A 13,774-nucleotide genomic window follows, 5' to 3' on the forward strand; every position below is an offset into this window, starting at 1 on the left:
AATCCCTGTAACACCATCTCCCAAAGCATCATTTTGGGCGCCAAAAGTTGCAAGTCGCAAAATCCTCTCTTCTAGGGTGACATTTTTGTGTCTACTCAGTTGTGATGGGTTCAAAGAGAAAATCAAAGAGCTGCAACCATTTTCAAAGCTGTGATGATTCTTGCATTTTCCAGCATCTTATCTCGGTCCTTCAACATCCACAGGTGCTTTTACACTTTCATTTCATTTGTCCTTTGTTTGCCCTTTTCCCTAATTTCTGCTTAGAGGGTTTTTTTTTTTTTTTAATTGCCCTCTTGGGGGTTATCTGGAAGTGGGGTGGGGAGATCACAGATTGTGTATTAGTTGCACTTACGCATTACTGCCTTGCTTTTTTGTTATAATCTCTCTCCATTAAATATATTATCTATTTATGTATCATCTTTTACTAAGGGTAAAATGGGAACAAAATAATTAATTGTGCCTTGAACTTCTAAACCACGACATATAATTTGAGACGGTGGGAGTATTTATTATAGTTCATTTGAAGCTTGCACATGTAAGTGTTTATTTGTTTTCTATTTTTCAATCTACTTCTGTTTTTATATCTCTTTGTTTGGTTTTCTAATAATATCTCGTTCAATGGGCTTCAATGTACTTGAGACTTGGTTATTTAGCTTCTTTGCAGCATACGTTTGTATTCTTTTATCTTCATTCCTTTGTTGAGAAAATAGTCAATTTTGTGGGTTTAATTGAGATGTAATATGTTTGAAATGGTTATGGATTGCATAGAACTCATTCATAATTTGCTAGCTTGGCCATAGATTGACTTGCTTGTCGGTAGAAGCATTAGGAACACTTTATATTCGGATTTTGTAGAAAGCAAGTGTTGAATTTTCTATGTGAAGTTCAAAATTTAAGTTTTTGGATGCTTTGATGGTTCAAGAAAAGTTTGTATCTTTTTCTGCTTCAGTTTATGTATTTTTTGGCTTAAGATGGAAACTGGACACAAACTCGTTTTCTTACTTTAGTGCTATGAACGAATGTTGGACCCCTTAGCATTGTCGGTTATCTCCATCTTAACTATTTTTAGTGGCAAACTACAAATCTAGTAGATTCAGTGGCAATGTTCTACTCCCAAGAAAAATTGGAGACGAAAATGGAAAAGCTCTCAGAAATATGGAATGAGTGTGAATATACACAGACATTACATACATTATATGGAAAAAAAGAAGAAGAAAAACTCGTGCATTGTGCGAAAAGCCTATCAAAAGAAAAAAAAGGAAAGAATAAACTGGTAAAATTGGAATTAAAGGTGAAACAATGTGAAAGTCAAGTCTTCAGTTAACTTCCAAGTACTACTTATCTTTGGTACAACTGGGACTCTTCAAATTTACTAAATTAAATGTACACTACTGCCTTGTTAAGTGTTTTTCTTAATGTATTCTTTAAAATGCCTGTTGATTGAAAGATGTTTTGACTAAACTAGTCTGCAGTTGATATATATTTTACTTTTCTCTTTTGGCTTTAATTTAGTGTGTCCCATTCATCCATCTTGCAGGGTGTGAACGTACCTGTCTTGAAAAGTTTGTATGGTCTGCTTATCCATTTCTCCTTAAACTCACTACAAAATCCAACATACAAACTTGATTTTGATGATTTGGATATGGAAATTGATCACAATGGGTTTAAGGCATCATCAAAAGATATAGAGACCCTCTCTGGGATTTTATTTGAAGAAATGTTTGAGAGGTTTGACCATTTGTTCTCTGCTCCCCATGATACTTCTGTGAACAATCAGAGACAAGGTATTTTGCAGCAGAATATGTCCAAAGATGCTGAAACTTTTTATTTGCTGCTGAGGTGTTGTATGGTCACCTTAACCTTGCTTGTGTCCCAACACAATCTTCTTTTAGAAAAAGGGAAGGTCCTTTTGATGTTGCTCCGGAAGTTATGTTCACTAAACACATTTGGGGCAGGAAGTAGGAAGGAAATTACTTTTCAAAAATCAGTTTCACGTGCATGCACATCTGAGGATAATGATTGCAGAACGACTTCCACAGAGGACATTGTTGCATCACTCCAAATCATTGAGCCATCTGATGTTCACACTTCTTTCTTGTGTGCGACATTTGAGGTAATTTGCTTATTTATCTCTTGTTGGTTGGTAGAAGGATCTCGATTTGTGCATCTTGTTTGTCATGAAATAAATCTTATGCTTCCTTGTCTGTCAAAATATAATATGATTCACCATTAATAAGGTCTGAGTGAGGGAGTGACTCAGTGTGTCTTCACTTGTATCGCTAGCACTACAATAGGGAGGTAAAGGAATATAGGCTGATTAAATCCCTCATGAGCAAACGAGAGTGTAAGGTTAACATAGGTGTTGTAGGGTGTTTTTAGTTAAGTCAGTGGCATGTCTAAGCTAAAATTTTGATAATGCAGGCTGCATTTTACGATACTGGATATACTATATTTTTTTTTTTTGGCCATGGATATACTATATTACATCTCAAAGAAGTATCGTGAGCACTGTTTTCTCACAAAGCTTGTATATGCATAATATTGTTGAAAACTGAATGAGTGTCTAGATATTGGATAGAAGTGCACAACTTTTATCCCCATTCAATTTTAAAATTGTTATTGTACAGTGACGAAATTACTTAACACTTCCATATTTAATAAGTTTCTTGCCATGTTCATTCATCTGGGAGAGAGAGGAATCGAAAGAGGAAAAAGGGTAGGTCACTATCTTTCAGTTGAATCAATAACACAAGTCAGCATGCATATGAATTATGATACACAAATTCTTCTTAAAAGGTCAGACTTTCTCACTGTTTCTTAAGAGAAGTTCTTTCAGTGCTCTATATCTGTTTCTTGTTGGAGTGTATGAGGTACAAGTATTGCCAGCACCTTCATTTGATCTATAAAATATCTTGTTTCATTATCAGCGATACATCCATCTGTCTTTTTTTTGGGTTTACTGTTGTCCTTGCCTCATGTTATGTTCTGTACTTAGGACATCTGCTTTAATTTACCCCCTTACTGCGGAAAATGTGTATGCAGGTTTTTGTGGATGAGCTTCTGGTGCATGGACAGTTGAGACAGTACTTTAAGCTTATTGATTCTCTAGCTTCTTCTGCTGAAATTATATTCACACCTCAGTCCGGTCAGGGAGATATAGGAATAGTACTGGAAGTTTTGTCTAGGTACTTCTTAATATCGTGGTCTGATGAGCATAGGTCTGGAGATCATCTTAACAGATTATTATTGGTAAACAATGATTATTTCAAATCTTCATTAAAAGCTCATGAATTGAGTCTGACTGCAGCCATATCGTTGCTTCTCAACCCCATCATTCTTTCTGCCCCAAAACTAATGCAAGCACAATTGATTTCAATGATTTATGAGGCCACCTTTTTGTGGTTGGATATGCGAAATCGTAAGACAAATCACAGACCTCTCAACTTCTTTCTCTCACTGTTTGAAAAATCAGTAGCTTTATACATGAAGCATATGTCCCTGTTTCAATTTGACTGTCGATCTTCATTTGTTAGTAATTCTTCTACCAAAAGTGCAGAAGTGAAGGGCATTCATTCCCTTTTTGGATCGTGTATATTAGCAAGCACAAGAAAGGAGATCAATAATTTAATTTTGAAGTTTGAGGATTCATCACAATCTCACTTTCTTAAACTTTTTTTTGAAATGAAATCTGACCTGATAAGTTCCTGTATAACATATTTGAAAGAGAGTCGGTGTCTTCTAGACAAATCCTGCCAAGATGAGATTATGTCCACCTTAAGCTGTCTAATTCTAAGAGCTTCGGACAGTTTCAAGGAGAATGCAATTGTGGATGCAAGTCTGGAAGATATTTGTCTTCTGGTTTCTACACTGAAGTTAATGAGCTCTTCCTTGTTGCAAGTTGTCTGGTGCCTCAGATGCGACTTGAATTCCGATTGTCCAAAAACCTTGAAAGATTTTTCATCCTGTGGGGAATACAATTCTATCTTGGGAATAATTGACTGTTTTAGAGAGCTCAGCATATACAGTTCAGTCCAAAATATATCACGCCAAATGATGGAAATAGACTCTGAGAAGCACAAAGTTTCCAAGATAATGTTTCTGCATTTTTCAGGATTGCTCTCATTCAGTTTCTTTAAGAGGCTTGATTGTTTAGCAAAAGGCTGCTTGTTTAATATTATAGCTCTGCTGAATTTATTCATCTTTGAAGAAGGTAATTTGGATATACTGCAGTCACTAGTTGATCCAACTCCAGACTCCTTTTCATCTGGATTATCTGCTGTTAGAATCCAGGAGGTCAGATTTAATTCTTTTTTGCTCTTGAAAGAATATATGGCTTATATTACTTAATAACCAGCTGTTAGTTCATAATACAGGCTGTAGTGGACAAGAGATCTAGCCTTGTGGTTGCATCAAAGTTTCAGAAGGCAAGGACCCTGCGTTCAAGTTCAAGGTACTGATATAGTACCATCACCATGTTTCATTTATGAGCTTGCGGCCATATGTTTGCCTGCTTCCACTTTTCTCGTACTAAATCTGCATTTGCATGAAATCTGGCTAACTTTGAGTAAAGACCCATGTAGGTACCTTGCATTTTGAAGAACATACTTTAAATATACTCTCAAGCTTCCATGTGGACTGACCAGCTTTGGAACGTTCTTCTTGACTTCTGCTATTTAAGTTAAATTAACATTTACGTCCCTCTATAAGACCTAAGGTTTATGGACATATTATACGCGCTTTCTGTCCCACAATCTGCCGTACCTGTAATGCCATTAGATTTATGCATTAGGTAGATCTTCTGATGTAGAGAACTCCGTTCAAATCCTGCCTTTTGATATCTAACTTGTGTGTTGATCATATTCCTTATTTTCTCTGACACCTATAAAACAAAGCAATTCCTTATTTTCTCTAGCATTATTTTCTGTTGTTCTCTGTGGAAAACCGATGGTATAGTCATGCCCTGCACCGATCGTAGATGCACCAGTTCGTAGATGTGAATTCTTGGTGAGTGAAGGTGTTAAGAGGGATGAGGTAGACCTAAGATCACTTGGAAATACCTACAAAAAATCACTTGGAAGAAAGTTGTCTCGAAGAACCTATAATTTCTTGGGATCCATGGAGGCTTAGCGAAAGACAGGGCACAAAGGAAGAAAAAATCTATATAGGAGATACCTAGTAGTAGAGAACATGTGTTAGTCATGTTATCACTTTTACTTTATTCCTGTGGCTTTCTAGGAGATGTTTAGCCTTTGGGAAATTTGTACGGGACTTCTAGTACTGTTTATTTTTATTTTCTTAAAATTGAAGTTCTGGCTGTTGCATTTTATGTTTTGTACTTCGTAGTTATCTTATTCATGCTTACCTGTCTCCTTCCTCCTTTAAGCCTCCCTCTTACCTTATTCTCTAACTGATAAACATAGAAGGAAGGGAGACAGCTCAGCGATAAGCACCTCTGAGCTTGATAACAAAGAAGATGTTGAAGCAATGGAAGAGGAGATGGAGGAAACAACCAACGGGAAGATATTTCTTAAATGCAGATTGCAAGCTGGACAAGTCCACGATTTTGATGATTTAGCTGATTTTGTTGAGTGCAAGAAAGGAAAGGACTACTCTTCCTGGCTAAAGAATCGCCAACAATATCGAAAGTTGAAATGTGACAAGATTGCACTGTTAAGGTGGAAAAAGAAGAAGAAATGTTGGAAAGTCATGAAAAGGAATAAACCTTGAATTAACTTGAAGAGTTTTCCTCGGAAAGAGAACTGGCGAGTTGAGCTTCATTGCATTGACCTGAACATATGTTAGGATATCGCCTGCTGGATATTTGCTGTAGAATGATGTTTTAACAAGGCTTTTCTCAGTGCATGTAAGAAAATTGCTTAAAGAAGGTTTTTATCTAATGTCTGCGGCCTCATTTAAGTAGGGTGAAATCTGAAGACTGATGTGCTTGGAAGTCGGATCCTAAAAGTTAATGGAGCTTCTTTTTGTCCTTATTAAGGCGATGTAATGGCCATAGAATCCAGGAAACTGCCTCTGCAAACATGATTAAGTTGATAGTACATCTTGATTGAGGTATAGCAGAGTTTTGGCTTGCTGAATTTTAACTTGGATCAAGGTACTAGACGTTTATACTGATAAATTCATTCTGATTTTGTGCTTCCCTTTTATTAATGTCTTCTTTTATATTTCATTTTCTCTAGAGCACCCCGAAGTTCTGATAAAGGAGCTGGGAGGTATTTACCGGATCTTCAACCTGCTCTGTTCTTGCCTCTTAATGCAGAAGCAACATTGTGAGAATGTTGAATTCATCTCTATATTTCCCTTTATCGGTTGTTTCATCAAGAGGGTAAACCGAGGAAATTATGAATGTGTATGGCTCTTCTAAATTGACCATAAGAGCTTGTATTATAGGATCATGCTTGAAAGGTGCAGAACTTCTGTAATATTCCACCATCATTGGTACTTTTGTTGTGTACATTCATGTAAAATTTCTATAATTTTGGAAGGTGAGGTTCGATTACCTTAGAGTAATGTTCCTTTTTCTTTCCTACTGATTCTGCCATGCTAAGTTAAAGAGATGGCAAAACATTGGAACACTGAGTTTAATGGCACTGCAGTTTTCAATTAGGCCTGGTAAAATGAGTAAATGTCTTGTAATTGTATGCTAATCTGCCAAAACCTTTGGACCATTTGCTCATTTTGCTGATCCTACTTTCAGCCTGATATTGGTTTGCAAAGTGTATCTTGTAGGAAATGTATTGCGTCAACTGATTTAATCTTGTCTGAAGGCTAGGAAACGAAGGGACATAAAATAAATTGGCAGGAGTTTCAATTTCCTTGTTTGTTTTGCAAAAGATAGGAGGACATTGGGGAAGTGTATTTTGCTATTGCCCCGGGAATTAACTAATTGTATCGTGTTGATAAAATTATCAAATATTCATCTTCTTGTCTCACTAATATTTCACCCCTTTTAGGATGAGAACAATACGATCTCCTTGTTTTCTGTTGGGACTCCAAGCAAGAGAATGAATGTGTGAAGGTGAATATTACATAAATTAGAAAAACCATAATGACAACATCAATATCAAGTTTGAGGAATAAGCAAGAAATTTATTGGAATTTGCATTAATACAAGAACCATCTCTACTAGGGGTGGGCATGGAACGGTATTGAAAAGTTCGGTAAGGTAATTTGGATTTTCGGTTTCTAAAAATACTATACCATTACCTACCAAATTAATTCGGCATGGTTTGGTATTTTTAAGTTCGGGTTTGGTATTTTGTGTTACGGTAAATTGGTATCATAGTTTGTTCGATTTCAACTTACATATACTCATATCATAGAGAATTACGACATTTATTCAAGAAACGTCAATTATATTGTACCAACACCTTACACATGTAAATATATTCAAAAGAAGCACAATTAATCTCCTTCGTAAATCAATTACACAAAAGGGCATTTCAATTAACATAGATTAATCAAAATTTCAACGTTTAAACAATTAATTTTGTACTAATACTTGTTTATATATTTGTTAGTATTAAAATACTAATACATATGACTTCGGTATGGTATTCGGTATTTCAGTATATTATTTATAAATACCGAATATCACACCGAATACCGAACTTTTTAAAAATGCATACCAAATACCGTACCAAGTACCATAATACCAAAATCACGACATAAAAAATTTCGATTTCGGTATAGTAATCGGTATATACCATACCATGCCCACCCCTAATCTCTACTCGGCATGTTAATCATGTCACATGTGAGAAACCTGAAAGCAAAATGGATGGTCACCTTAGTCACAGTTTACAACAAACCTCACAGCTATATCTGCACAATTTTTTTTTTTTTTTTTTACCCCAGAGGCCCATGGTTGAGTCAGGACTAGGCTGTTAACGAAGTAGAAGCCTAAAAATATACAATGCAGGGCAGAATTTTCAATCATCTTACTGACCCTGTCAGTTTCTGTAGTAATACCAAATCGCGATATTTGAAGATGAAAAAGGGAAAAAAAGATTAGAGACATTCCACTTGGTGGTTGTAAAAAAATGAGTCTCCTTTTTTACATCCTGACTGAACCAGTGACCTGCCTGCTGGAACTGGCTTCATTGTTCTTGATAGAGAGGTTGGCAAATTGGGCTTCGAGATCTCTGCTTTTGTTTCGACGATGTTTAGAGTGGTTCTGCTGCTGCGGCGGCTGCTGATGCTGTTGTTGCAGTTGTTGCCTCTGCATCTGATACAGAGTTTGTAACCTTGTGAGTTCCCTCTCCAACATCTCCTGCTCCACTGCATCAAATCAAACATGTTCTTAAGTTTTGCATCAAAACAACTAAAAAATATGATTGCTTAACATATCGGAAACAGCCTCTCTACCCCCACAAAGGTAGGGGTAAGGTCTGCACACACCCCACCCTCCCCACAGCCAGGGAACACCCTGGGCAAAAAATTATAGGGTATATTTAGAGTAAATTTTCTGTGTTTATGTACATACATTAACTTTTGAACACCCTGAACAAATACAAAAGACTAGCTCAAGTGATTCAGTTGTTTTTTCCGAACACCCTGAATGAAAATCCTAAATCCGCCACTGCCCACAGCCCACTTGTGGGACTATACTGGGTATGTTGTTGTTGTCCTTGTTGCTCGCTTATCATACATATGAAGGAAATGGTGAGTAAATTATAAGGTTGTCAACCTTAAAAAGAAGATAAGAAACATTCATACAATGTTTGATGAGCTGCTCCTGTGATAAGCTATCCAAACGCTGCCTGAGGGCTCTATTCTCCATGCTCAGTATAATATTCTGTTGGTCAAGAAATTCAAGCTCTGCAGACAGCTCTGATCCTTCTGCCTGAAATCTCACCAAATACAAATAAGTTACAACTGTAGCCCCCTCTTTTCTTCCCCCGCCCTCTCTCTTTGAAAGTAAAAACATTAAGAGAAAGTGCAAATACAAAGTGAAATAATGATGTCTTGTATTCTTTCCATAATGGGAGCACTAGTTTTGTTGTGATTGTCACTATCAATGTTTCACAAATAGTGGAGTAGTGCATTACCTGCAAAGCTTGAACTGTTCTTTCAAGTTCAGCTATGTGCTGAAGTTTCCTGACACGCGATCGGTGAGCAGATTGCCTGCATCGATTATGATTTATATAGAATCATGTTATTTAACGACGTTACATTGTTCCACTATCAACTAAGTTACTACCTTGAAAACAAAGAAGTCTAAACTATTCAACTACTATACTTTTTGTTCTGAGTTAGAAAAAGAAATTGGAAGAAGATCTATGTTATGCATGTAGTACATGAAGGGAAGAAATAATACTTCTTGGAATTACGTTGAAGCACTGTATTACACCGAAAATATGATATACAGAGATCATTAAAGGAAAAAAGAAGACAAAGTTGAACAAAATGCTCACTGTTTGGTGACCTTGAAAGAAAAGAAAAAGAAAAGAAAGAATTTTTTTTTTTTTTTTTTTTTTTTGCACTTCTCCTATGATTGGTTAACACAAAAATTGTAACAAAAATAGTTACTAAAAAAATTTCCATAAGGCCTTCCTGATAAATTAAAACTTGCAGATATTGTAGGAAATCTGAAAGAAAAATGATCTGTTCTTATTTTAAACTCTTCTTTTTCTTTTAAAGAAAGGTTTTCAAGAAAATAACTTATCTTTTCCTTTATTGCAACAAACTTGTCAATATTCAAAGGAAACCTTACTGTTTAGCACGTTTTGCATCTGCCTTGGACATGGAATGTTTGGCTTGTACATTGTTTGATCTTTCACTAGAGCCCTCTTGGTTTTGTGAATTATTCATCTCTCTGTTATGCTTCTCATGGGATACAGATGCCGCACCATTCACTTCCTGAGCAGCCTATGAAGAAGGCCCTGATTAATTTCCGAAATGTCTCGATCGAGTATTCACATAGTATTAAGGGCTTGTTTCATTTTTGTCCAGTCGGCCGAAATTAACTATGGGCGCTAGTCAAAATATACAAAACCTATATACTGATTATGTATATTTATATTAATATACGTATATTTTGTGTATACAACATGTATATTATATGTGTATTTATACTTAATAGACAAAACCTAAACATTTGTTGGCTATTGTCCTTTTGAGTGGTCCAAAAATGTAGTTATACCATTAAATAATGTAGCTAATTTACCTTATTAAATTTCTGCTCATGGGAAGAACTTGGCTTTGTATCATAGGAAACTGCACTCAAATCTTTGTAACTCACATAGTTAACTGAACCCCAGGAAGCTCCTACATTTACATTCTTATTTTTCGCTTCTTCCCTCGTGTTTAACCTCTCTGCAGCTGCACCTAAGTATGCAAAAGTGTCACTTGCTGAACGTCGATGATGACCTTTGTGTACAACTGTCGTCGTCTCTGGAGGTTCATTCAAAAGGTCATCAAGCCAAGAAGGTTGCTCCTCTATAAGAAAGCTCTCCGAGTTACACCGATGATGGTGGCTACTCGATCCCTCGTTAGGCTTTGCTTTTCCCTTTGATCCGTCCATATTTTGATCTGCATAGGACTGGAGAAAGGGAGAAGTCGAGTCCATTATCGACTGCTTGTTCGAAAAGGAGAAATTTTTCAAGCTTGATGAACCATTTAAACTCTCCATTTCAAAGGAAAATCTGCAAAGGGATCAATGTTTTGAAGTGATTAATTGAAAACAAAAGGTTTGCTATGAATACCTTCTAAATGATAATAAGATATAACAATTAGGGAAAAGAAAAAGATGCCTTTGGCATAACAACTACTAGCCTCGAAATCTTCCTTTATTTTACATGCACATTAATTTTGCTCTAGGCAAATCTTGAGATGCTGAAAGAAAATTGAATAACAATCCAAATTTGAAGGCAAAATAAGATTAAATCTAAAGCAAACAACGTCAGGGTCATGGTTCTTTCCATCATGGAAAATTTATTTATAAGGTAAACAATTTTATTAATGCAGTGGAGATCCCCGTATACAAGTAGAATGCCAAAAAGTAGAGATCGGCAATCAAAGAAAAAAGATAAACAAGCTGATATAGACAGAATTGTGCAGCGGCAAATCCAAATGCATGTTGGCAAATTCAGTACAACCTAGAGTTTTGGTATCGAACCCTATATATGTGTGAGTGTGTGTGAATAAAAAGTATGGGTTGAATAAAAAATGCAATTCAAAAATCCACTCTTCAGCTCACAACTTTTCCTCACCTTTAGGATGAAAGGACAATGCTTGAGAGAATTCAAAGCAACCATTTACAAATCAAAAAATGGGTAGAGCGATTAAAAAATGCCTCCCGCTAGTGGCGTCCAGAAAGGACGACCATACGCTGTCTATCATGCATATGCCTTAACCTATTTTCATGACTCGAATCCGCGACCTTCCATTCGCCACATTTACAAAGAATTTACTGGCCACGGAAACAAGCCCCTTCTAAACCGACCATTTATAAATCAAGTGATCAAAAAGCAGGAAATTTCACAATCAATTCTTCACATGGTATACTTTTGAATTCTATACATTAACCAAACATCCATGCCAACAAGCAAACAATTCACAATTCTTACAAAACTAAAAAAAACCCTATTCAAAACAACATGCAAAAAAAGAACAAAAGAAAAGAGGTAAATTACAATCTGAATCAGAAAATAAAAATAAACTTTTTGAATTACCGAAGAGGGATGTAACCCCAACGTGGGGGTCTCAGAGAAGAGGTGAAGTTGAGAGACCCCACTCTTTGGTCCTCAAACTTATATGTTCATTTGCATTTGCTTTTTGATTGTTCTGGTTTGGTTCAACAGTTTGTCATCTTCTTGAAACTCAATGGGGCAAAATGAGAGAAAGAGCGCACTTTACGTAACCAAAGGTAAAGGGATCCTCCCACGTATTATCAACGTAACATGAAAAAAATTCAGCTTACTTTTTGTTTTCATTTATAATTGTCGACTACAATCACTCTCTTTATTCTTTTTCTTTTCTCTCCCTTTTTTAATTTTAACTTTGAATCTCACGTAGGAGTGTCAATGGTTCGGACGACCGGTTATTTTATAAAATTTATATCATATCAACTTTTTTATTATTTTATTTTGTATAATTAAAATTAGACTTTTCGAAACCGTTTCAATCATGTCGATTTCTCTTCGGCATTTTCAATTTTTTTTTTTTTTCAAATCTTCATGTTAGAGTCAATAGACATTTGTACTATTTGAAAGATGATTAATCGACCATGAAAGATGGCAGTAATAGAGATCCATCTCACTGTTACACAATACTGCAATTTTTTTTTAACCAAAGAAGAAAAAACTTAAACGACACGAGTGAAAAGATATTATACTGAGATTAATTATCTAATAAGATATTTACTATAGGAAAGATATATAATACCTTGTGGCTCGTTACTCAATATTGCTGAAATACCAAGTGGCTTACAACTCAAGATGTTAGAACTAATTTATTTTCAACATGAATAGTACAATAGTTTTGTTACACCCTGTACCTTTGTACGTTAAGCATCTTCATGAGTTGGTTGTTATAGTTTTGGAGAGTGGAATTATCTTCGAGGTTATATAAGATTAGACATGTTCATCTTGAGTATACGAGGGTTTAAGTTCACGTTTGGCATGTGTTGGAAGGATTAGAGGATAAACGAATCAAAGAAGATACGTTTCGACGAAGTTCGGGAAGCGTAAGGCATGATCTGCGTCGCAGATCATGGTCGCATATGAGGGTCAAGGCAGAGGAAGTTTCTGGAAATGATCTGCTAGGTCATCTGCGGCCGCAGATGAGTATTTGCGACGTAGATGCCAATGCAGATCAAAGTCGGTGGCCTACTTTGGTTGATATATTTTCGTTGAAAGCCTCATTTAACATCATTTTTTCTATATCTCTCTCATCCAAAATACTCCCTAGAGACCCCCAAACCCTCTCTCAAGCCTAAGGAACATAAGTTAAGTGGTCCAAGCCCAAATCCAACTCTCCAAAGGTGAAAGATTGTAGTAAAGGTTTTGGGTGCAAGTTAAAGTCTAAGTTCTTGCTGTTTTTGCTGAGTTTGAGGATTCTTAGAGGTGAAGAAAGCTCAGCAAAGGTAAGATTTAACCTCTCCTCTATGTATTTGGAGTGTTAGAAGTTATGAATAAGTTAGTTGGTTGAAGAATCACAAGGGAGAAGGTGAAAACCATACGTTAGATTGTCTTTGTGTACTGACTTGGGTTGAAGTTGTGTTGATGGGATTTTGTGGCTGGAAATGTTTAGTTTAGCTTGTATATATTGTGTTGAATGTTGTTCTTGTGTTGTTGGTTGATTGGAAGTCATGGAAGTAGGGAAAACTATGGGAAGATGCAGTCCAAATTCGTTTAGAATATGTCTAACGTTCATTAGTTGGCATTGAGAGTATAGTGACGTTAGTATCATACTTGTGATTGTAGATTTTGCTTAAGAGGAAGCTAAGCTTGGGGGCTTACGAGAGGAGTTGATATAAGGTATGTATAAAGAACCTCACAAAATCACCTGATTTTATTAATAATCAAACAAATTCTATCAGAATACTTGGTGATGGTCTCATCCTCATGCATTCTAAAATATTCAAAATTCTTTTTAACTCAACATCTGATTCTTGTTTGACTCGTTCACTTTCTTGATACTCTTTTTAACTTTTTTCCGAGTTTCTTTTCTTCATATCATTTGTATATAACAATCAAGTAATTTGTTGCACAGTCCTTCATGTAATTAAATCAAGTTCAACCAGGAACCGTAT

General features: G+C 35.9%; 2 protein-coding genes across 5 annotated transcripts; one reads left to right on the forward strand and one right to left on the reverse strand.

Annotated features, from left to right (window-relative positions):
• On the forward strand, positions 1-6,636 carry LOC132050099 (uncharacterized). Of its 2 annotated transcripts, none has more exons than XM_059441154.1 (6): positions 1-203; positions 1,538-2,113; positions 3,043-4,293; positions 4,374-4,450; positions 5,421-6,112; positions 6,198-6,636. In XM_059441154.1, the coding sequence occupies exons 1-5, from the start codon at positions 105-107 to the stop codon at positions 5,725-5,727; spliced, it is 2,310 nt and encodes a 769-aa protein (XP_059297137.1). In that variant the 5' UTR covers positions 1-104; the 3' UTR covers positions 5,728-6,112; positions 6,198-6,636. The 2 variants fall into 2 exon arrangements, with proteins under 2 accessions (XP_059297137.1, XP_059297138.1); XM_059441155.1 differs by having other exon boundaries at positions 5,424-6,112.
• An 822-nt stretch (positions 6,637-7,458) lies between these two features.
• Positions 7,459-11,931, reverse strand: LOC132051067 (uncharacterized protein At4g06598-like). 3 transcript variants are annotated; one of them, XR_009413564.1, is made up of 7 exons: positions 11,694-11,931; positions 10,187-10,664; positions 9,734-9,888; positions 9,069-9,144; positions 8,737-8,863; positions 8,504-8,658; positions 8,167-8,298 (listed from the first exon to the last, which is right to left on the reverse strand). XR_009413564.1 is itself a non-coding variant. In XM_059442364.1 (6 exons), exons 2-6 carry the CDS (start codon positions 10,649-10,651, stop codon positions 8,075-8,077), a joined length of 993 nt encoding a protein of 330 aa, XP_059298347.1. In that variant the 5' UTR covers positions 10,652-10,664; positions 11,694-11,928; the 3' UTR covers positions 7,459-8,074. The 3 variants fall into 3 exon arrangements, 2 of the variants coding, with proteins under 2 accessions (XP_059298347.1, XP_059298346.1); XM_059442364.1 differs by lacking the exon at positions 8,504-8,658 and having other exon boundaries at positions 7,459-8,298; positions 8,737-8,830; positions 9,090-9,144; positions 11,694-11,928; XM_059442363.1 differs by lacking the exon at positions 8,504-8,658 and having other exon boundaries at positions 7,459-8,298; positions 11,694-11,925.
• Between the last annotated feature and the right edge of the window lie 1,843 nt (positions 11,932-13,774).

This window comes from Lycium ferocissimum, chromosome 3, assembly GCF_029784015.1.
Source record: "Lycium ferocissimum isolate CSIRO_LF1 chromosome 3, AGI_CSIRO_Lferr_CH_V1, whole genome shotgun sequence".
Classification (NCBI taxonomy): Eukaryota; Viridiplantae; Streptophyta; class Magnoliopsida; order Solanales; family Solanaceae; genus Lycium; species Lycium ferocissimum.